This window comes from Molothrus ater, chromosome 4 (assembly GCF_012460135.2).
Source record: "Molothrus ater isolate BHLD 08-10-18 breed brown headed cowbird chromosome 4, BPBGC_Mater_1.1, whole genome shotgun sequence".
Lineage (NCBI taxonomy): Eukaryota > Metazoa > Chordata > Aves > Passeriformes > Icteridae > Molothrus > Molothrus ater.
In genome coordinates this window covers 11,479,487-11,503,600 of record NC_050481.2, presented here as the reverse complement: position 1 = coordinate 11,503,600, position 24,114 = coordinate 11,479,487, and the positions used below count along the sequence as shown (strand labels likewise).

General features: G+C 40.7%; 1 protein-coding gene across 4 annotated transcripts in view; it reads right to left on the bottom strand.

Moving 5' to 3' along the window:
* Positions 1–701: 701 nt before the first annotated feature.
* LARP7 (La ribonucleoprotein 7, transcriptional regulator) overlaps positions 702–24,114 on the bottom strand; it is a 28,751-nt gene continuing 5,338 nt past the window's right edge. Inside the window, exons 1-13 of one of the 4 annotated variants that reach the window (XM_036381903.2) lie at positions 22,802–22,980; positions 19,202–19,410; positions 18,156–18,256; positions 17,964–18,047; positions 15,152–15,316; positions 14,570–14,678; positions 13,732–14,106; positions 13,067–13,196; positions 10,485–10,633; positions 9,537–9,655; positions 7,096–7,255; positions 5,044–5,135; positions 702–1,154 (exon numbers count right to left, since the gene is read on the bottom strand). In XM_036381903.2, the coding sequence (XP_036237796.1) occupies positions 1,074–1,154; positions 5,044–5,135; positions 7,096–7,255; positions 9,537–9,655; positions 10,485–10,633; positions 13,067–13,196; positions 13,732–14,106; positions 14,570–14,678; positions 15,152–15,316; positions 17,964–18,047; positions 18,156–18,256; positions 19,202–19,409 (1,773 nt within the window). In that variant the 5' untranslated portion in view covers position 19,410; positions 22,802–22,980 and the 3' untranslated portion in view covers positions 702–1,073. Of the gene's footprint in view, positions 1,155–5,043; positions 5,136–7,095; positions 7,256–9,536; positions 9,656–10,484; positions 10,634–13,066; positions 13,197–13,731; positions 14,107–14,569; positions 14,679–15,151; positions 15,317–17,963; positions 18,048–18,155; positions 18,257–19,201; positions 19,411–22,465; positions 22,539–22,801; positions 22,981–24,114 lie in introns of those variants that run through there. The other 3 variants (XM_054514656.1, XM_036381902.2, XM_036381904.2) reach the window with 3 other exon arrangements.

The window sequence follows — 24,114 nt, the reverse complement described above, 5'->3', positions numbered from 1 at the left end:
TGAAGATCTGATCATAGTAAATTCAAAATGCTGCAATTGAACCAAAGAGGAATACTGCAGGAATGCCTGGAATACAGGTGAGCTCCTGCTCTTCTCCTGCAGCCCTCTGGGAGGAATCCTCCATACACCATTTCCAAGAACCACCAGCAAGCTCTTCCCCTCCAGCCCCAAAGCTGATCCCTTATCTTGCACTTTTCCCCTCTGGACTCTTGCTATCTTCAGTCTGATCACTGCTATTCCCTCTCCATTCAGACTCAGCCAAACAGAAGTGAAACCTTGTGGAGAATTCCAGTTTCACATTTGATTTTCCTCTTTTTCAGATTGCTGGTTGGTCCTCCATGAAATACCTTAAAGCCATTAAAATCATCATCCTAACTTGTGAATTATACAACTTGCAAGTGAGTAACAAGATGAAGATGTACCAAACACACTCTTATTCCTTCTTCTGAAGATTCCTCTAAAAAATAAAAAAGTCTAAATTCAGTTTAGTGTGTATTTATGTAAGTAAATTTCCTTCCAAACTCCTCAATGGCAGATTTCCTGCCAGCCCTACCCACTTGAAAATAACAGAAGATTATTTTCCTCTATTTTCAAACAGCTTGATGGACTAAAAAGAGGCCTAGAGAGCTTTATGTAGCATTTACCACTTTTATTATTTATAGTCTCATAAAAAGCAAATGGAAGAATTAGAGATACACAACTGAAATTCTCAAGCATTTTATTTTATAACCTAGTGTATAAAACATACAAAAAAACCAAAACAAAAACAAAGCAAAACAAAACAAAACAAAAAAAAAAAAAAAAAAGAGGAAAATCCCAACAAAGTGGAAGAGAACTAAAGGAAGATCTCATAATACACATGTTCCAAAAAGCTTTACCTAAGGGCTCAGAAGCAGTAGACACTCAGCCTAGTAAAAATGGGGTTCAGAACCAATCTTCACACTTGTAGTCTGCAGAGTTCTGGCTCCAAGGGCCCGGGCTGGGTTGCTGGAAGCAGCAGTGGTTGTGGGGGCTGGTGTTGGATGTTTTGTCTGGAACAGCTACAGTTCACTTCCAAGTCCACATCAGCCCTGTTAGTTGTCATCAGTGAAGCGAATGTGTTTGCTTGTCTGTTGGGTCTTCTCCAGCCGCATCCTTTCAGCTTTGGCAATCAACTGCAAGCAGCAAAAATGATGTGGAAAATCAGAGGAAAACCATATTGCTAGGATTTGACCTTATAATCATAATATATTCTATTCCTCCTTCCTCCCAACATGGTTGAAGATATGGCTACTGATGTAGGAAAAACAAGGTCAAATCACAAAAAAGCCCAAAAAGAGTGCTTTATGAATATTGTGGAATTTTAAACAGGAAAAACCCCCACATATACCCCCAGCACACCACAAAAACTCCACACGAATGCACTGAAGAAAAACCACTGAAGCACAGAAACCACAAGAAACACACACAAAATAAAAACCCTCATAAATCCCATACATGAACAATCACACAAACATATTGAAAACACACACAAAACTCACATGTCATAAAAAATCCTAAACCCAGGCAAAAACATTGACACTGAAACCACAAACTCCCATAAGAACACACACAGCACCACAAAACCCTAAAACCCACACAAGAACATGAAGAAACCACAAACTCCCCTAACACCACAAAAACACACACACAAACCACAAAACCCACAAATCAACACAAGAAAATACACAAAAAAACTCGTGGAGAAACACCACAAACCAACACCACAATCTGAGGGCACATAAAAACCCACAGAATCCAACACAGGAACACTCAAAGGCACATACAGAACACGCAACTCCCCCCTAAAAAAAAAAACCCCACCAGGCTCCCTCAAAATAACAGAAAAAACCCAAACCCACTAAGAAACACCAAAATCAACCTCTGAAAAGATGTAATCTGCCAAAAAAAGTACCCAAAAGGAAAAAAATTACCAAAACTCTTCCAAGCTTCTCAAAACAACTCCAAAGCTCTAGTACATGAAGAGAACTCTAAGTACATATAAAATCCCCAAATCCCACAAAAACAACAGGCAGAGGCATGTACAAAACCCACAAAACCCATCACAATATACACAAAACCACACACACAGGAACCACAAACCAACACATGAAATCACATGAAAATGTACTCACAGAGAACACAGAAATACCACCGATTTTTTTTTTAAACCCCACAAAAAAAATCCAACCAACCAACAGAAAAAAAAAAAATCACCATCCCCTCAATAAACCAAAACCAAACCAAATCAAAACAACAACAAAAGCCCAGAGCAACTTCTCTGCTGGGGGCTACTCAACCATACTAGCTGGAGTTATGTGGTCACTTGCACCCAGGCAATCCAGTGTGCCAGATTTGTTCACATACAAATCAAATTATTTATTACTTCTGCATATGGCTGAGTCCTGCACACAGCATGGAGGTGCACCTTGTGCTGCTGCACTCCCTGTGGCAGGCAAGATTTGAGGCTTTCCAAAGCAGTTTCCAGCAATAAAACTGACCTCAAGATGGCTAACTTTTATTCTCTGGTGCCTAAAAAAAACCAGTTTAAAACAGTTCAGCCCTAAGAGGAAGCAGAGTACAGTGGTTTAATCCTTCAGCATATAGGATGGAGAGTGCCAAACATGGGAAGGGAAGCTCTAAGATATGAGCTGCCCAGTTCATATTGCTGAGTGTTTCTATTAGAGAATTTGCAAGAGGATTTCCATTTCTAGCTCATCAATCCAGTAGCAGCACCTCCATGTAAGCACAGGGCTACTCCTGAATGCAAAGAGGGATCCAGCCATTCCACAGACACCAGGGAAAGGTTTCACTTCCACTGGCACAGTTCCTATAATAAACCAGATGTCCAAAAGAGATAGAATATCCCAAGGCCCCTCAGAAAAGGCCTGGCCATCCTTTGGCATGAAAAAGGTGTCCCTGTCTTCCCACCAGGCCTGGTAGATTGTCACCAATTTTTTTGATTGATTCAGGAATTGAAATCTCTACCACTTGCTTTGGTTTTGGGCACTGCACCAGCTGTGTGCTGTAGTGATCCTTAACCATTATCCTGAGGAAAGCAAAATGGGCCTGGATGTTTTAGAAAAAATGGAAAAGAGGAATCTCAGACTGCCTCAACTGTCCATGCATTTCAACACTGATTCAAAGAAAATATAAGATGCCTTAATTCCAATCATAATGCAGCTAACAGGCAAAAAGTTCCACTTCAAAATGGTGTAAGGGATTTCAAATGTGATCAACAGAATAGAAAGGCACACTAATGGCACATTTTACTGAGTATGTTAAATTATTAATTATTATACTGCTTCTTTCTACCTTTGAGACCTTCAGAAGAAATCATCTTGGAAGTACTAAGGAGAAATTTTCAAATGGGAAAATATTAATGAACAGAAAAATATATTTATATTATCAGTCTGTATTTCAGGAATACAGCCTGTAAAAAAGTGACGAAGGGGTTAAAACTTACTGACTGCAGTGAGGCATTCTTGTCTTGATGTTTTGCTTAACAGCTTTAGCATTTAAATAGAATTCCCTGGCTTTGAAGTTCACACCTCCCTGTGTGGCAAGGTGATGGGCAGGGGGAAGGAGCAGGAGTTTGCATCCTTGTGCTGCCAATTGTTAGGCAGAACCGAGACAGTTTGTATTTGCAAGCCTAGATGAGGTACATTACTGCCCAATTTACACCAGCTTGGTCAACAAATACCAATCTTCAAAAGATGAAGAAGAGAAACTTGATAGCAAGGGCTCCTACAGTCAAAATTAAAGTCAAAGGTCTCACTGGCACCTTTGGTTTAAAAAAGTAAAAGTACATTAAAAAAAATCCTGGAAGCAATCAGAAAAATGTTCTAAAGCTGTGGTTCTCAAATTCCAAATTCCCTTTCTGCTTATATTAAAGAAAACTGGCTCGAATCAATGCCATTTTCAGGCTTTCATGAAAATTAAATTAGACATTCGGGCAAATTCTTTATGCACATCTTTGTTTAAAAAAACCCAACTCATTTGTCTGCAGGATCTCTGAAAGAACATTCACACAAACAGGATAAGATATGCAAAATATCCCTTGTACAAGATAAGGTTTTGACCTGTATGACTGCTGGTCCTTTAGGTCAATTAAATATTTATTTTCCATTTTATGTGGGACAGGATTTTTTCCCTAACGTCCAGGAAACAAAGAGTCTCCAAAGTCAACAACAAATAATTAAGGTCAGATGATTCTGAAGTTTTGCAAGCCACAGCAAAAAAAAATTCAGGCTAAAGCCAACTCAGAAACCTTATCTGGATTGTGTGTGAAGCAAACCTGGCAATAAAACGTCTGTGAAATACTCTCTGGCTCCTCTCTGTCAAGTCAGGGATCTGCCCGGCTTAGTCAAGGAACCCTTCATGCCGGAAGGAGCTGCTGGGGCTGCAGCAGAGGCTGCAAGTTCATTGCAACACTCGCTCAAGGCTGCAGCCCACAGGCACAGCCAGGAGAAGGCTGCAGTGTCCCAGTTTGGAACTGGAAGCTGCACAGCCATGGATGCTGGCAGCAGCAGTCAGCTTTGGCTGGGGTAGAGTAGGGGCTCCTGACCACTCTGGGAACACGCAGGATTCACCACAGCAAAATAAAACTGTCTTAATGGTGAGGGAAATGAGATTTGTTCTCAAGAAAATTATTTTCTGGATCATACTGGAGATTTAAGAGTTTAAGACTTGATTTCACTAGAGCACATCAAGACTACTTAACTTATTAATGAGCTCATCCAGACAGGGTTTCAAAAGAAATCCAGCTTACAAATGAAGTTCAGGCCTTTAGTCATGGACTTAACTTTCTCCAGTTGTGCCTGCAATGACAAGCCTTGCACTTGTCAGCTGCAGCAGGACAGCCACACTCTGTATTTTGTGGCTGTAAAACCCTGCTGCCAGGTCAGTAGGAAGTGATTTATCAGAATTAAATACACAGAGTGTCAAACCACGTGGAGCAATGCAGAAGCAGGGTCATGTTTTCAGCCCTGGCTGCCGAGGGAACAGCTGAGATTTGCAGGTTACCTTCTCTGTACCCCGCTTCTTTTCTCGAGGTTGGTTCAGCTTAGCTTGTCTGTCCACCAAAATCTTCTGCCAGTAACGCTGCTCATGGTCACCTTGGGGGAAAATGGACATGGAGCAATGTCAATAAACACAGCCACCAGAAGTGCATCCACTTCTCACACTCATTAAAACATCTGTTAGGAAAACCCAACAAGTATTTCCCCAGTAGTCTTAAATTTCCTATCCACAGAAGCCACACAGAATTTCTCTCTACCTGTCATCAGTTTTAGCTGAAGTTTCACCACAGCACACATAGGCCCCTTTGATTTACTGATGCACTCAACCTCTGACACATTTTAAACAGCTACCAAAAAGGAGACAAAAGAAAGTAATTACTGTAAGAACAATTGAGACTATTTTGTTTCATCAAAACCATTGCCTGGGGAATTCATGAGAGGTCAGGAATATTTGAACATGGGCATCAACACAAAAGCAAAAAATTCTGCAGTTCTTCTCAGCAGCAACTTTGCAGGGAAGCAGCAGTTTGCCACTGTTCTTTCTGGTTTGTAATGTAATTATCACAATGGGAATTTTGTGGTATCATTTTGCACGGTCTCAGGGTTCATCTTCAGCCACAGGGAAGTTTCTGAATGATCTCAGAAGAGATTCCTGCAGAAGTTAAGATCTCAATGTGATCACAGATGCTTGCCATCTTGCCAGATGCCAAGCTGAAGATACTTAAAGTCAAATACTGAAGAGTAAAATACTACTGGGAAATCTTTAGTCCCTGCTGTAGAGAGCATTAAAGATTCTTTCCTTTTCATCTCTCACCTTCTGCCACCAAGTAAAACAAAAATCCTAACTGTGAGTCCTTTGTGCATTCCTGGAAAGCTTTCCCATTCTCATTTCAATGAGCCAGTTAGAAAAAAAAAATAAATCTTAAGACCATGAATGGAATGCTCCTACAATGTAGTACTTACTCCTAATCTACTACACTCTGATGTAAGGACACGAAACCAGAGACAAACAGACACAGAGCACACAGCTGTAGAACACAAAATTTGAGGTTATTTCTGGATCTCTGAAACACAGAGCACACGGGAGACAAATCTATCTCCAAATGACATTAGCAGCACTCACTGAGTCTCAAACTTCAATTAACTTTGATATCATCATGAAGGTTAATGCTTCCATCAAAGCTCCTCCTCCTGCAATCCTTTACTGGCATATACATCCCTGCACCCAGCAGACTGGGTCCTAAACCAGGATTTAGGCAAGTGTGGGGTAAAATATTTAAATACAGATGAGGCAGGCTCATATTGACCGTTTAACCCGTTTTGGTTTTTTTTTTTTCCATATTACAGTTTTTGGTGCATCTTTTAAAGACAAAAGTTTAATGAATACAGCAAGTTTGACAGGCTTCCTCTTTATTTCTATCCCTCAATCCCACAAAAAGGGTTCTCCACACTTGGCAAACTAATCCAGTCTAATACAAGATACAAATTTAGAACAGCACAGTCATTTCAGAAAGAAAAACCACACATTAAAATGAAGTTGAAAAGTAGAGCCCTTCTTATTCTGGCCTAAATTATTCAACTTCCTGAAAAATTAAGATCAATTAGTGGGTAAGTGCTAAAACCCACTTTAAGTGTATCTGTGCTGTTAGATCCTTGCCATGTCATTTCACACATATGCTCAGTATTTTCAACCAAGTCTTCCTTTAAAATTCTTTTGCATTATCAGAATGTTCTATTCATAAAGCTGCAATGTGAATTAGGCTCTATAGCCCTTTGCCACTGAAAGTGAAGCAAATCCATCTAAAAAGAGCAAAATTAAGTCTGTAATAGCAAGCAAAAACCATCATTTTGCTCTGAATAGTGGCATAAAATCCCTTCTTGTTTTATCAATTTCAGAGTATTTGCAAAACAAGAAGACTCCCAGAAAATAAAACTACTAAACATGCAATCTTTTTCTCCTGAGACATCTAAATATATCCATAAATTCATCAGGAATGATCCCTTTCACAGTAATTAAGGCTTCTTCCATACTTTCATGAAAAAAAAGAAGCCTTACCAGTGAGAACTTCGAATTTCCAGTTGTTTTTGATCTGTATTTCTTTGTGTGATTTCATGACAGTCTGTGCATCCTCAGGAGTCTTGAAACGGACGTGGCATTCGGTGTCCCCCTCCAGCATGTCAACATAAGCCACCTCAGCCAGCACTGCCAGAGCATCCTGTTCAGAGCACGACACAACACACACCATAAATCAGCCTTCAAAAAGAGAACTTAAAAAGAGAGACTTTTGACCATTCCATTTGGAGGTCGTTAACATTTTCAAGAAGGTCATGAAGTAGGAGGCAGTAACTGAACTTTGTCATTTAATCGATCAATCCCTTGTCAAAAGAGTTTTGAATTAACATTTTTTCCTAAGAAGGTTATAACTGAATTCTGATTTATGAGCCTGCAACATCTTCCCATCTATCTCTCATCCTGCCCTCCCATTAACAATTTAAAGCAGCAATTCCTGGAAACCTTATGGTATCATTTTACTAATGGAGCATCACCCATTTATTCCAATGCTGTATTGGATTTTTTTCAAAAGTAAAAACTGTGCACTGGAACATCGATAGATCTCAGTCTAACAGAAAAATATCAGTCTTGATTCTACACATTAAATGCACAAAAGCAAGCTCATGCATGGCAGATGATTTGAGAAAGCTGCAGTAGTAAAACAACTCTATCTTTATGAAGTGACCTCTGCCTGAAAATTTTCACTGACAGCAGAAGGGAGAAGAGTCACAAATGCTCTTGCAGATGAAGTACTTCACTTGTAATTCCTGCTGTTAGGGAAATTAAGTAGGACCACACATTCCTAGTCAATTTTGTTCACAGCAGGCAGCTCAAGTAAGATGCTTCGATTCAGGAATCACACATTGCTTTTAACCCTCCACTACCAAGGGCAGCCTTAAAACAAAACAAAAATTAAGTGACAACGCTGTTAAGATCATTTGAGAGCCAACAAAAGCTACTTTTCAGCTTTATTCTGTTATCCCAAAGTCATCCTTTCATGGATAAAACAAACCAAAGAGTTCCTTGGAGCTGGCAAAAGTGAGTAGCTCTGACGAGCACCTTGAGGGCAAAACAGGGAAGCAGAGCAGTGCAAAATTAGAATATCAAAATAATATTTAAGCTACACTGCAAAGACCTTCCCAAGTCGTGTGGCATGCATCACTGCTTCCATGCAACGAGAAATGCAGCTCAGTTCTGGAAGTCTGAGGGGAAAAAATGCCTGAAGTGGGGCTTAGTGGCAGTTTGCTGCAGCTGACGGCCCAGAAACAGCAAAGCCACTCTGGTTGCACTTTCCCATTGCCCACAGCCTATCAGGGTGTGACATAAACTTAAAACCCAGTGAGGAATATCCTGCAGTCCAAGAGGCCCTCAGAGGTTACAGGAACAACTTATGCCACATTCTCTCTGTGTCTCCAGCACTCAGCTGCCTTCAAACACACAGAGAAAAATCAAGCTGCTGAAACCCCAGCATCAGTGAGATGAGGGTTTCAGTGAGAGTCTCACATGTTGCTTAGGTTCATGCACGCACCAAGCCTCATACACTTACAAGCAGCTGGTGACTCGAAATGGCTTCCCTGGTTACAAATGTTTGATAAACAGTATCAAAAATGGAATTTTAAACCGTTCCCTCACTGTTCTGAGTGGGCTGGTTATGTGTGTGCACCAACCTGAGTTCAAGTTGTTCAAATTCTTTGCAGTTGTTACTCATCCTAAAGTGCAATTTGGGAAAGAAAACGTCCTGTGTAACATTAATGGAAAATTCAGGATCTGGAAAAAACCTGTTATTTCCTTTGGAAAACTCTTAATATTTCCATTTCAAAAGGATGAAGCTTAGAAACTGGTATTTTCCTTAAAAAGAATTGATGTGTAACTTTTGGTTTGTGTCATCACACAAAACTTGCATTAGGAAAAAAGTGACTGAATCAACAAGTTCCACTCCCATCATTCTCCCTGAAATGGAGTTTTTGTCATTGTAAAATTCTTTCTGAAATCAAGAAAATTGGTTTCTCATGCAGAGAGCATTTTCCTGCCCCCAAATTCCTGTTCATGATAAAAACACCATGAACTTTTCAAAGTCTCCTGTCAGGGTGACTGGCACAGTGACAAACGCAAAAAACTGACGAAGTCTCCAGCTCCTTTTTTTTAACTGGAAAGCACCAGAGCATTGCTTATTCTCGTCAATATTTTCATGATAAACTTGACATTGCTCCAAGCACACTACAGGCTTGGTTTCCTTTGAAACATCCTCCCTTAACCTATTTTGCCACTGAAAAATCTGCCATTTACAGACACCAAGAAATTTTTACTCAGCTACCGACCAAACAGGCAAAAAAAAGACAAAAAAAATCAGTGAGTCTGGGTGAAATGGTATTCCATATTCAAAGATTTGGGGGGCAGGGTAAGAGGAAAGGCTAACAGCTACCCTGAGGTTACAAAGGCATTACCTTGATCTGCTTCCTGCCCGGCAGGGGCTCGCTGCTAATGATCTTCACAATTACTCCGCTGACAAACTGAGGCCCCATTGTGTTGGCCTTGGCGGGAGGGGCACAATCTTCACTGGTGGCTGAGGGTGGGGGGAAAGAGAAAAAAGTTTTTATATTTATTAGGTTGAAAAAATTAAGACATTATGAAAGCACAGAAGTAACAGTGTAAATAAGCATCAAATATTGTTACTGCAGTTTGAGGTTTATTAAAAGAAGGATCAAGATTGTCCAAAGGTTCAAGCCAATTTTAGTAAAAAAAAAAAATCAGCTTCGAGACATTTTTAAAGTCCATAGGGCTCTTCCTACAAAGACATTTTACATTCTACCAATAGTAACCCCGCAGTTATAGAGTGATGATTAAAAACATGCAGAGGGCCATTGGAACATCAGTGTGGAGGTTAGTGAAGAGACACAAAGAGTATTCAGAGGAAATAAAATAAAGAAGAATTCTAAACCAGAAAAAAAGTAGAAATTGATCTACAAAGATATAATTTCGAAGCTCTTGCCCCTGGAGCTGATAAAGTCTTCTTCCAAGCTGTTTTTTTAATACCTCTGGGACAGTTAAACCCAAGCTGGTCTGGCCCAAGATGCAGCACCGAAGGCAGCTAATTATTCATTTACCTCTCTGAGGCCTAATCATGACAACTACCTAAATATATCTGTAAGCCTGGGAAGTGCTATATGCTGAAATATGCTGAAATCACTTTAGTATTTTCTTACATAACTCCTTAGTACCAAATCCAACAAAATATAGTGAGGGGGTAACTTTTACTATTCGACATTTTTAGAAAACAGCAGCATTTTACAAAACAAAACCTTCTGGCAGTGTTTCTGCAAGACCAGGGTCTTACACCACTTCTGTTTGCATACAGGAAACACTAAGGAAAAAAAGACAAAACCCAGGATTACTTTTGTCATTTTCAGATTTCTGCACACCAGACTCCGTCTCCATTTCTCCCACGGGCTCAGGTTTGATTTGAGACATGGTTTTCTTTAAGGAGGCCATACTGGCTTTCTGCAGAGCCAAATATTCCTGCTTCAAATCCATCCATTCGGTCCTAAAAGCAGCAACACAGGCACAGGATGTCAGTTGCAAACAAAAACTGATGTTTAGAAACTTACAGGTAATTGAACAGGTTACAAACAGCTTTAGGTGGACTTGGTGAACAGTGCAGACCATTCTGCCACCAGAGATGTCCCTGCACTTCGGTCAAATTCAATTTTTTCCCTAACTCAATCTCTCATGGCTTTGCTTTAGAGAGTTCCAGCAACATCAACTTATCATTTCTACAGAGTGGCTTTCAAATTTGCTTTAAATATTCAGACAGCATTGAGAATAGTTTGGTGAACTGTGGTTTCCACTGGAACTACACAGAGCACAGGCACCAAATTCAGAGTTAATTCAGAGACAGTGAACCCTCAATTCAGTGAATTAGTTCAGTGAACCCACTCCTGTGTCACTACATTAAGAATCAGTCATTCATTTTCGAGAAAAAAATCATTGCTGGAAAATCAACAACTGGTTAAACCAAAAACCTACCGAGATAAGGACATTCCTCCCTATTCAAATGCATTTTGGTTCAAAAATCCTCCCCATGGAAGCAATTTATATATTTACATACATTTAACATGGAGATGTTTCTGCAAACAGCCAGAGCTTTGCTCCACAGCAACACAATGCCCGCAGTGGCACTGTGAGAACGACTCATTGTTACCCTAATCTGTGCTATCAAACAAGCTGATAGAGGATTTTTAAAGAGGAGGATATCTTCTGGTAATGGTTTTAGCTGTTAACACTGACAACTGTATACTTCAAAAAAGCATCCAGACTCGCCCAGGATCATACATTCTCAACGGAGCAAAGGCATTAAAATAACAAAAGAGCCACGTAATGATTCTTGGAGATAAAAAGGCAACACCATCCCATAGCAAGGTTTGGTATAAATACGAGCACTAGGAGGAACTTTGTTACTTGCCCAGCCAAAGGAGAGGAGATCATGGAGCCTGAGTCAGGCAAGTATTTGCAATGCTCATACTCTTTAAACATTTAACATTTTACCCTTTTGCTACAATTGAATAACCTTTAACCAAAACTCTTGTGTTTGTTGCAGTATGCTGAGAATGCCGACGGCAGAGGACACGCTGCACTGACAACCTGGTTTTTTTTTGTTTTTTGTTTTTTTTTTTTTTTTTTTTTTTTTTTTTGTGGACCCCTTTTACTTTAACATGGAGGTGCTTTCTGTGATATAGCAAAAGTAAGTGCTTCCATGTTTTAGTAGAGGTGAATCCTGATCGCAATGCTGAAACTTCACCCTGGATTATATGTATATTTTATTTATTTTTTTTTGGCCTGCACTTCGGTTGAAGATTTTTAGATCCTGAAGATTATTAGATCCGGGAAAACATTTGGCTGTCAGCAGATCTTTTTCTAAGTGCTTAAAGTTCATTTGAAGCGATTTTTAATTTTGAAGGTCTCCCTTTGCTTTAACATGGAGGTACCTGCTGCCTATAAAAGTAAGTGCTTCCATGTTTCAGTGGCGGTGGATCCTAACGCTCGAAGGGTTCTCACAGGAAATGTGCATAAATGTTTTTTCTTACCGCGGTTTTGATTTAATTTTATGTAGTTTTTCCCTTGAAGGACCCCCACAACTTAAATGTGGATGTGCTTGCTTTGGTTCTCAACAGTAAGTGCTTCCATGTTTTAGTGGTGGTGAATCCTTTTAATCTCAACACCCTCTCTGGAATTGTATCAAATAATAAAATGTTTCTATATAAATCAAGATATTGCAGCACAAGGCGGCAAGGACCCCCTCAACTTTAACATGGAGGTACTTGCTGGATGCCCAAAAAGTAAGTGCTTCCATGTTTTAGTTGTGGTGACTCCTAAAAGCCCAACACTTGGATTAAAAGGTTGGCAGAACTCTACACGTCAAGCTATGAAAATTTAAACTCTTTACTCTTCTTGCTACAGGCTAATACTGTTGCTAATATGCAACTCTGTTGTATAAAAATTGGAATTGCACTTTAGCAATGGTGATGGACTGTCAGACATACCAAGACTTCAGGAATAAATAACTTTAAAGGTTTCAAATATGGTGCATTAAAGTTTTTAAGCAATAAAACTTCAATAAACATTACAAAACGTGGCCTAAATTTCCTACAAGTGACTACAAACAGTGCATACTACAGAAAACCATAACCATTCAAACATTCCACAAACATTAAAAATGTGGTACCACAAGACAAATATTTCCAAAATCACTGAGGTATATACTCAGCAGTAAACTGTTTAAACACTGAAGAGGCCCAACATGAAACGAGATTAAAACCTGTGGGGTTATTTCATTGTTACAAGTAGGTATGACAAGTGCAAAAATTGGGGCATTTTGTTCTCATTTAGGAGGTCTCTTAATCAAGCCAGCCACCCATTTCCCTAGTTCTACCATTAAGGAAAAATTATTCAGAGAAAACGGGTAATTTTTTTCACCTACTTGGAGAGAACCCTGAGGGGAATGACTTCTTCCTCCATTTTGTGTCTCTCTTTGTGTTTTTTCTTGTGTTTCCTTTTGGATTTGGAAAGAGATGTGTCTTTTTTGTCTTTGTCTTCTTCTGCAGAAACTTCTATATTAAAACAGGTCAAATGAAAAAAAATGCATTTGAACACGGATAAACATTTGCTTACAATAAAATCACATTCAATATCCCCTGCTCCTTTGTATTAACTGCTTCTGGTCCATTTAATTGACTACCCAAGTTTACTTCTCACACCAAATCTTTCACTGCAGCTTTTCTTATCTCATGCAACAAATGCTTTCTCTTTTGTATTTTAATTTATTTATCTAGATTCCCGTGCTGTCTCCATTTGCCCAGACTGTCTGTTTAACCAATACTTTACAGTTCTATTGATATGAACTTCTTTGAACTATTTTGATTTCTGATTAGATTTTCCTACTTTAGTGTTGCAAGTTCTTCCTCATTCCCTCTGTAGCTCCTCTCCTTCGAGTGACTCCTAACAAGGTTTAATTTGAACTGCAGGGAACACTGATATGCCCAAGCTGATCTAATGCTTCCACTCTATCATTCAAAAGGGATATCTATAATTTCATTTCATTTTTGCATAGAAATTATGATAATAAAAAGCTGCAAGAATTTTTACCATTGGAATCTTTTGGAACTTCTGTTGTTTCTTCTTTTATTGTTTCAACTTCATCTTTCTCAGCAGTTTTCTTGACTTTTGGAGCTGATGTCTCACCATCTCCTGAGGTGGTTCTTTTTCTCTTTCCTGGCCTGCTTTCCCAGGTTACCTCGGAGCTCTCTGTTCTGTCCCATTTCCTCTTTTCCTTTTTAGAGAGCTGCTTGGGGGGCTCAGTTCCCTCCATCTCCGAACACTCTGAGGGAGTTCTGTGCCTTTTAGACTTGGGTGCTGCCTCTGTTGTGTTGTTAGTGTTGGATTCCTTTGGCTCTGCAGCTGCCTGTGCATTGCTCTCTTTCTTGATTTTGGATTTCTTCTTTTTCTTCTTTTTCTTCTCTTCTGGATTAAAAACAAAACATTTAAAACTGCCCATGATTCAACACTAGATTAGACTTGTTTGATTTAATTTTTTTGGCCTTCACCTAACAGTTGCTGGTTAAATAAAGAATTGGTGATAATCATGAGGAATATTAATGTGATTTTCAGTCTTAGAAAAAAGGAGGGTGTCTGAGGTCTGGGAAATTGTATTACAACACCAGAAATGAGGGAAAATGTTTTAGCGATGAAGTTGCAACATAAATCTGGGATACTGGTTTGTAAATTACAGTACATTTTTCATACTTCAGCCCATGCTGGCCAAACACAGCAAGGTGAATTGTTTTTATGAAAAGCTTTTAAGACACGTGAAATTAAACTGCAGTAACACAGCAGGTGAGAATTTTCTCTTCAGAAGCTGAGGCACAAAAGTGACCCAAGAAACTTAATAACACTTCCTTGATCCCAATAACTTAGCACCACTTACCTACTACAGTGGTGTCACTTGAATTCAGTGTAGGAACTGGTTTATTCTTTACTGTTTTGGGGAAAATCCCAGGTTTCCGTGGTGCTTCTTCTGGTGGATTATTCAAAAACTAAAACAAGGAAATTGAGAACCACAAAATCATACTTTCTTTGAAGAGTCTGCATCCAAGTTAAAGTTAAAACCAACAATCTTTATCACACTTCAATATATAAATACTTTCAAATCACATTTCCATACAGAAAATTTGGTATGACCACGCTTGCTCGATGAAATTTAAACATCATTTTTTTTGTTCACAGAGATCTCTTTCTGTAAAAGATGCCAAGAGCAGCCAACCAAATTACTTACCAAAAAAAAAAAATTATATTTCCAAGTCTTCAGGTTATTAATAGAATTAAATCTTTAAAGAATTGTAGGTCTGGGAGCAGGAAAGAAGAGCTAACTCCTGTTAAGTGAAGCTTTTAAATGGTGATATTTTGGGAATTTCTCTAAGATTCAGTGGGTGACCTAGTAAAGAGCACAGCATTCATATCTCAATGTGTCACCAGGAACAATGGCAGCAGCAGAGGCAGCAGCACTCACCTCAATGGCTTTCTCTGCTTGTTCTTTAGTTTCAAATTCAACAAAAGCAAAGCCCTTTGGATCCCCAGTGCTCCTGTACCGGGGGATGCTGACGTAAACGACATTGCCACACTTCCCAAACACCCGCTCAATCCAGCTGTGATTGACGTTTTTGGGAAGCAGCTCCTAAAGGAGAAAAAAAAAATTCAAGTTTGATATCAAAACGTTGAGAGGCAAAGTATCCAGGTAGCAAAAAGTGACCTGAGAACAGATCTCTGATTATTCATACTCTACAACAAATACATTATATATTTAATTTAGATGTTTCTCTTCTTCACATGACAGATACCAAGAGCTCACCCGCAGCTGGACTTTGCAACACAAAATCTCTTGGTAAATTTTAAACCTTGGAGGAAATACCAGACTGGCTTGTCCCAAACTACCCTCTGCAAAGCACAAGGTATTTTTTTTAATTGATGGTAATGCAGGTAGGTATCACAGAAAGAATTCCTGCAGGCCAGTAAAGAGTCACTACTAATAAAATTTTTACCAGTAGCCAGTATTTTCAAGTTTAATCCATCAGATGAGCAGAACCTTTTTCAGCAGTTTCTTGGATGACAAAATTGTCTGATTTTTATTTCTATAAAGTCCTTAATATAGCAACACGTTTTAGCAGCTTGCAGACACGGTGTCTGAGTTCAGTATTTCCCCTCCCCAGTCACACAGAAATCGTGTCACACCAATTTCTCACTAGACCCAACTGAACACTTTAAATTCCCACTCTCAAATTCATTCCTAAACTACAACAGAGTTGGCACTATTTCATTTTTGTTCACAAGTTACTGCAATAAAATGTTCTCCTTGTAGGGAAACACTTATCACATTCAGATTTTCTTCCTTCATAAACTTTGCCATCCTCAGAAAAACATTTTATTACAGTTTGGCTTTAAATTGAAAAGCTAGTTACTTCAAGTTTTTTCACGTTTTAATAGTATAATAGTGAAGTCTGTGGTAAAGCATATAAAAAAGCAATACCTGGGCTACTTCGACTTTCCCCATTTCCACATACCAGTTATTTACAAAACATTTGGCCACACACTTAAGCTTTTTATGGACAATGTCACTCAAAACTTAAAATATCTTATAAAAAATGTATAGACAAAGTATTTCAGAGTTCTAAGCAGTCCCTGTAATCATGTCAGGAAAATATTATGTCTGGCACATAGTATTTAAAAAAAACAAAAGCCAACCACCTTTTCTGGGCTTTTGGTAAGGAAGGAATCGTCAGAGCAGATCAGCTCCTCCTTATCTGGATGGGCTGGCATTCTGGCCATGATTATTGTGTATCTTTATCACAGAAAACTCAGTGCTGTCTGGAAAATACTAACTCAGCTGCTAACAGCTACAGGTACACAGCAAAAATTGTACCTGTCATAAAAAGCAAATAGAGACAAAAAGCAAACCACCACAGTGGCCTCAAATCTGGTAAATAAAATTGCCCAGGGTTTAAATAAGCAAAAGCTCAACCACCAGATTTCTTCCCAATCTACCACTCAGTTGGCTCCACAATGTAAGAGCTTTTTAACTCAGACCAGGCTGAAATACCAAGGTGAGATGCAGACTTATCCCATCAGCACAAGCTGATGTGATTTTCATTTAAGTTAAGCAGTCATGCCAGTATCAAGGTGTGCTATTAGGAGGATAGTTAAAATTTTTCAGGTATAGTCTGTCTTGAAAAGAATGGTGTTTGTGTGTGTACAAAAGCAGAGGCACTTACAGTAACAGATCTTATAAACAGATAATGCTGTTTAAAGTACCCTGATAAACTTGGGAATGCAGCTAGATCCTGTTTGATGAAGCTAATTTTGTTGTTATTAGAAAGCTTCAACTACATTAATGTAATTAGCAAATATTTCTTAATACCACTGGTGCTCCTCTAATGGCATTTAAAAAGCCCAGTGAACACAGCAATAGCTCAGTGCAATGAAATTGCACCTTTCCAGCCTGGGAAGCAGCATTGGCTTGGCATTTAAAACCATTTAAGCTGGCACCAAACAAAGCCCTTTCTTGCCACAGCCACTCTCAGCTCTTGCTCACCTGCCTGTGCTTAATCAATTTATTTCACCTGTGCTGCAGGTGAAATATGATTGGCTTTTTGCAAATATTAAAATGAATATTATATGTGTTGTGTTAGAAAGTAATGCTATATTAATTCTCTTAAGTAGTGTGCTAAATATAGTTCTAGGTTATAATAAAATGTTAAAATAGAAACTATGCTCTGTAGGATACTTTTTTTAAAGAAAGGACTTGCAGCGAGATAGCAGCCACAGGACACCGAAATCTTTCAGAGAAAAAGAATTTATTGCCCTCTTATCAGAAGAAACGAACTTCGTCCCACCTCGAAGGCGCTGTTAGGATTCAGAGGAAGAAGCTGAGGATGACCAGACAGAATCCTGTGTTTGAATGGCATTTATGCATCATGTATGAGATGTATGAATATGCAACAGGCTGTTGTTTTTAAGGGTTAATCCTTTGTTCAGGGGTGTCCTTTTTCGGGCTCCTGCTGCCCAGAAAAAGGTACCTGGATGTCTGTAACTCTTTGTCTCTATTGTCTCATATTGTCCTAATTCAAATTGTCCAAATTATTATTACTCTAATTGTATTACTATTTTTATAACCATTTTATTACTATTAAACTTTTAACATTTTAAAAATAAGTGATTGGCATTTTTCACATGCACAATGAGCAGCAGCCAAGGAAAATCCTGATGCACAAATACAGTTTCCATAGTTAGGAACAAAGGGACAGGGACACATACAAGGCCAGCCTTACCACATAGACTGTCCGACTGTCCACGTCCGTGGGGCACTCGCCCAGGGGCTGCCGTCTCCTGATCCTGGTTCCTTCCAAATCCAGCTGAAAGCAGGGAGAAAGAAGCATTTTCCATGAGATTATTGCTGACTTCAGCACCCCAGCAGAACTCTTACAGCACCAGCAAATACACAAGGGTGAGATGTTCAATACCTCTACAACAGATGAACTTTTAACTGCCCGAGCGATCAGCTTCCCATCAGTAGTCAATTTTTTCATCTTGTTGAAAGAAACAAGAAGTGATATGTCAACATCTAGGGGGAAAAAAAAGTGTAATTATGAAATCAGTTGATGTGTTCTACTCCACTTGTTTTCATGTGAAATTTAATTTTCTTCTGTGCTAACCACTATCAAAGGAATTTTGTTCATTTACCTCCCCACTGATAACCGCTGTCTTTGAAAAGAAAGGAAGAAAATCTCCTTTTCTGATGTAGTTTTACAGCACAAAAAACAATTTGCATTGAAAATATGCCTCTCCTTCAAGTACTCATAGAGTATTTTACCCGGTGCTGCCAACACAGAGCCCCTGCTTGCACCTCAGTTTTAACCAGACATGCTGCTAAAACCTGGACAGAAAATTATGTAGCACTAGTCTTAATAAAAATTTAGACATGTCTAGTATCTCTAGAAAATGCAGTGATTTTTACTTCTTTATTACTTCAGTAATTATTTAAGGGGGCCCTTAGAAAAGCTCAACTAACCACAAAAATTGTTTGAAGAGACTCACAGTAACCCTAGAAGCAAATACACAAGTTCTTATCAAGCTTGTAGAGAGAAAATCAACAAAATACCTATGCTTAACAACATATTCGAGTGACGTTTTGATTTCTGCAGCTATCTACCCTGCAAAACAAGTTCAGTACCTCTAAGGGCAAAATGACTCCTGTTTCATGGCTTGTTCTTAAAATTATATAAGAAAGGACAATGAAAATCAGATCTCCCAAACAGTCATTTCTACCCTGGCAGATGTCTTTATCCTAGGGTTGACAGGACAGGAGGAGAGCAAGAGCAAATAAATTTTTTTAAATCTAGTACAGGTTCTACTTCCTGAGCTGTTGATGCTGATTTGCAGCATGGAAGTCCTGCCTTTCCCAGGAGAAGACACACACCTCAAAATAACCTGTCACTGGTGCCAGCAATACAGGGAAGGACAAAGTGAAACTCAAGTGTTTACTGAAATATACTGAAAATAAACTTACACCCATCTCTGGACTTCTCTATTTGTTCTCGAAGAAATCTGTCTTTGTGGAGATTGACATCACCAAACCAGAAATCCACTTGCTTGGCTATATCTGCCAGCACCTGCTTAACTCTTGACCTCTTCTTCTTCTCCCTTTCCTTCTTCTGCTCAGTGCTTTCTTCTTCCATGGCTTTGTCTCTCTCTGTTTCAGTCTCCATTCCTGTCATTCTGTCAAATGAGACAGCAATATAATTTTAAAAACACAAAAGGAGTAAATGTTCTGGTTTCATCTTCTGCCCTGTCACCAGAAAACGAAATTACTTGCCAAAAAGAGTCTACAATAACTAAAGCTGAAAAGCAGGTAATTTCCCTCCTCATAAACATGTTTTTCTAAGAATTGAACAAAAGATACACAATTTTTTCTCCACTCCCCTTAACTCACAGTACAAACCACTAGAAAGATCACACACAAAACCCAGGAGCACTTCACACTTCAGAAACTAACCTTGTATTAGCCTTGATGATGGCAGATCTGGTAACAGTAAGGTTGGTTTTTACAAAACTGTCTTTATTATGTCAAAAATGCAAACCACTCTCTCCAGCAGCTACCAAAGCCCTGCCCAAGAGCAGTAAGTCAAGAAAGTGTCCCTAATGGCAAACCCGGGTCTGTCACAACTCCAGAACAGACCCCTGGAGAATAAACCCTACCTAGAACCAAGTGACTTGATATACAGATTCATCTCGAAAAATATAAAACTGTTCTAATGCACCGATTCATCTCTTTTGTTCATGTTTCAATTCGCTGTAACTGAGACCTGCCAGTCACGGCTTCAGTACCTCATTTCACACCGGCAAAACAATGCAACACTGCCAGAAGCAGACAGCTTTTGGAAAATTAAATTACCACAAAAATTAAAGCCATTAATGTCGCAATAACCATATGAAAGACTTCAGCAGCAGAGAGGGAAACGAGAGCACAGCCATCAGAGAGGAAGCCCACCTCGACAACAGGATGGCAAAATGGAAATGGCCCCCAAATTCTTGTGCAAATGAGGCTTCCTCAGCCGGAGATCAGCTTCTCCCCCGCTGGGAGCTGCCTACTCCAGATAGTGAAAGGTCAGCAGTCACCTTGGAAAGATAAGCCAGGTAAAGCTGCTCATCAAGTTCAAGCTCCACTCAAGGCCTACAGCAGGGTTTATATATTAATAACCAGCAGGCAACACCTTTCATAACCAGCTGAGGGCTGCACTGAGGTGCTTCACAAATGTAAAATGTCATTGTGGGCTGTCTGTCCTGGCTGAACAGCATGAAGGGACCACACCAACACCTCAGTGTGGCCCAGGACAGCACAGCTTTGTTTTAAAAAGCATTTTGAGTCACTCAGCTCGGGGACTTCCTTCCCAGATCAGGGAAAAGCAGCTGCAAGCTGCATTTCAGGCTTTCCTCTCACTTTGTCCTTTACAAACGAAGCTTTGAGGAAATTACTTTGCACTTCAAGCTCCTCCCGAGTCAGAGCAAATATCAATGATTAATAGGTAAATAAAATTAATTCAGCAATGTCCACGTGCCCGGGTGTAAGGCAGTCTGTATTCCTCACATGCCAACTCTCACACTACCAGCACTACTCTGATAAACAAATTAAAATCAGAGCAAAGCAAAAGCAGGGTCAAAACCTCACACTGATAAAGCAAAGAATATTCTCCCCAGAAGAAATAAAATCGCAGTGCCTCTGTGTGCCAGAGTGAAACCAGAAAAGGAGGGACGATTAAACAGGAGGAAGGAACTTCAGGAAAGCGAAGATAACACATAATAAATAAACAACAAATAAATAACACAGCTGCACACTCATCTATAGACTCGATAAAAACTAAAGATTTCAGTGCTAACCTACACACAACCCCAGTTTCTATTATTATCAACATCTGGAAAACAGAATAAAATTCAACTGCAATACAAGGCCTGGAGGAAACAAGGTGCAGATATAAAATATAGTTTATTCTTTTAAGCACGGATGCAAATGTTTGTTTGCTTGGGATATTTTAAAAATTAAAATGGGGCAAGAGGGGATGAAGGAGAAAAAAGAGGAATTCAAAATACTTTGTGCACTATGAAAATGTTTTTGTGGAGTCACGGGCAACCCTAGGTATTTACTGCAGAATAAATGCAAGTATTCAGCAAACCTGAAACTACTTAAAAAGACACATCCTGAAACATTTTACACCAATACAGACGTAGTATTACACCAATCAGACACAGGCAGAGCTGCAGGCTGAAGTTCCTGCCCTGCCCTGAAAAGTCTCTGCAAAGTGAGGTAACAAAGGACAGGCATTAATACATGGGGGCCAGCACAAATTTCTTAACCTAAAACCAGAAAAACTTCTACTTTTCCCCTCCCATTTTACAGAATGAAAGCAATGCATTATTTTAATCTGCAGTTTTAAGGCATTCCATGGATTTCATGAAACTGGTGTGCCGACAGGCAGAAAAGGCTTTGCTTCCACTTGACACTGATGAGTGTTAAAGCTGTTCCCACACCTAGAGAAATCCCTGTGTGCTTGTTGTACCCTTCCCTCTGGCACCTCAGGAGGGGCAAAGTGGATTTATTTCTGTTCAAGACTGGACGTGGGACTTAGTGCCGTGGTCTGGGTGACAAGGCGGGGATAGGTCAAAGGTTGCACTTAATCTCAGAGGTCGTTTCTGTAGCTATAATTAAAATATATGCCAGCACCAGACTCTGATTGGGTGGATTCACCTGTACGACACCAAAAGGACAGCCCAATTTCTTCACAATAGCTCACCCTCAAGAAACACAAGTGAATTTTAAGAACTTATTTCTGGTTCTTCCCTATGGTGACAACCAGGTGATTAGGGAACTGAACAAGCAGCAGAGCTGCTGGAGGTAAACAGAAGGAATAAGGACATGGAAGCAGAGTGGAAGTGGTTACAAAAACCAAGCATTCTGAGGCCCAGCTAGCTGCTGCATTAGACCAAAACCACTGAAAATATATGGGAGAACTTCACCTTATTTACTCCTCAAGTAAGGGGCACGCCACAATGTGAAATAGATTTTTCTAGCTCTGACTTATGCTGAGAAGCCTGAGCACCATACACTTACCATAGACCAGGTACTGACCACTGCAGGTGCAACTACTGAAGGGATTTACAGATTTTACCGACACAATATTTAAAAAAACAAGCACAGACTAACTCCGAGGGGCCCAAAGCCCCCTCAGCACGAGTTCCTCATTTCACCGGGCACCAAGACACCACGCACAACAGTCACCTGCGCATCACTTGCGGGCAGAGCCACCTCAGCGCCCGGGGGTAGTGGCCAGCCCTCAGGAAGGCGCCCCACGGGTCGGGATCAGCGGGCACCGGGAGAGGAGGATGCCGGGGGGCGGGCACAGCACGGCTCAGGGTTCCATTGCGGTGTCCTGAGGGGCCCGACACGCCCGCCCCGCCCCGGCCCTGAGGGGAGCGCGCGGGGGCGTGAGGGGGGTGGGGGGGAGCTCCGCGCGCGGGCGGGCGGCGGGAACGGCGCTGAGGGACCCACAGCGCCCCCTGTCTGCGCCGCCACCGCTGCACCCGGCCAACCCACAGCCCCTCCCCGGCCGCTGACCTGCTGCTGCTGCTGCTGCTGCTGCCGCCGCCACACCGGCTCGGCTCCGCCCGGCCCGTCCGCGGCTCCGGCTCTGCCTCCGTCCCCGCCGCTCACGGCGCGAGACGCGCTGCCCGCTCCTCGGCTTTCCAAGGGAAAAAAAAAATAATAATAAAAAAAAAGCCCCGCGGCGGCGCCCGCGCGTGCGCAGCGGCGTCGGGGGCGCGCCGGGATCTGGGCGCACGTGACTTCCTCCCGGCGGGGCGGCGCGGGCGTCGTGACGTCACGCGGGCGCGGCGGCGGGAAGTTCGTAAAGGCGGCAGTGCTGGCGCCGCCATCCCCGACCCGCTCCCGGTGCCCGTGCCGGAGCCCGTCCCGGAACCGCTGGGTAGGAGCGGGGCAGCCGCCCGGCACACCGGGAGGGGTGGTGGGCTGCGGTCTCTCGGGGCATGCCGCTGGGAGGATGGTGTGGAGTGCGTCCCTTTGGCTGTGTGGAGGCAGCGCCGGTGACAGCGGCGGGTCCCGCTGCCTGCGGCGTTCGTTCCCCGGGAGCTCCCCAAGGGCTCGCGTCCGTCCGGCTGCTCTGAGAACTCAGGGAATAACTCTGTCCTCATACCGGGTCCAAGGATTTCCACCTTGCGAAGCACCCAAGGAGGTGGCAACCATAAGAAACAGCGCGAATCTTTCACCTGTCCGTCATATAAACTGCTTCTCACCCATCCAAACTATATATATCATGTTATATGTTGATATATCAATATTAAACATAATATATTTATATTAAAATATTAAATCAGAATTGCATCTAAATATTATGTATAGTATATGTAAATATTAATTCTAAATATTTATAGGTTAAAAATAAATATAAAAATTTATTTTAAAATATCTCACAGTCTAACTTCAAATATGCAAAGAGGTTTGGCTCCACGGGAAGTCAGTTATTTTTTGCATGAGTTAAACATGCATGAGCAACTTCACACCTGGGACAAAATCATTCTGCTAACAGCTTCTCTGCTATTTTGGATCTGGGTTTTTTTCTGCAAATAAACTTTTGGAATTTTATTTCAAGTAATTCTGAATTATTCAGAGATGCCAGCCAGTCATTTAAATGAATGAACATGTCTAAAAGCTGGAAAATATCTTGACATCTATTAAAAAGATTTTTTTTTTCTTTCTTAACAGCAGTCTGTTAGGTTGTTTTTGAGGTTTCTTTTTAAAATGCTCACAGCAGCTCTACTCCACGGGTTTGATACTGTCTTGCATCTAGTTATCTTTTCTTTTTGAGGAGAAAAAATATGAATTTTTTTGTCCACACTTTTCCTTCACAGCTC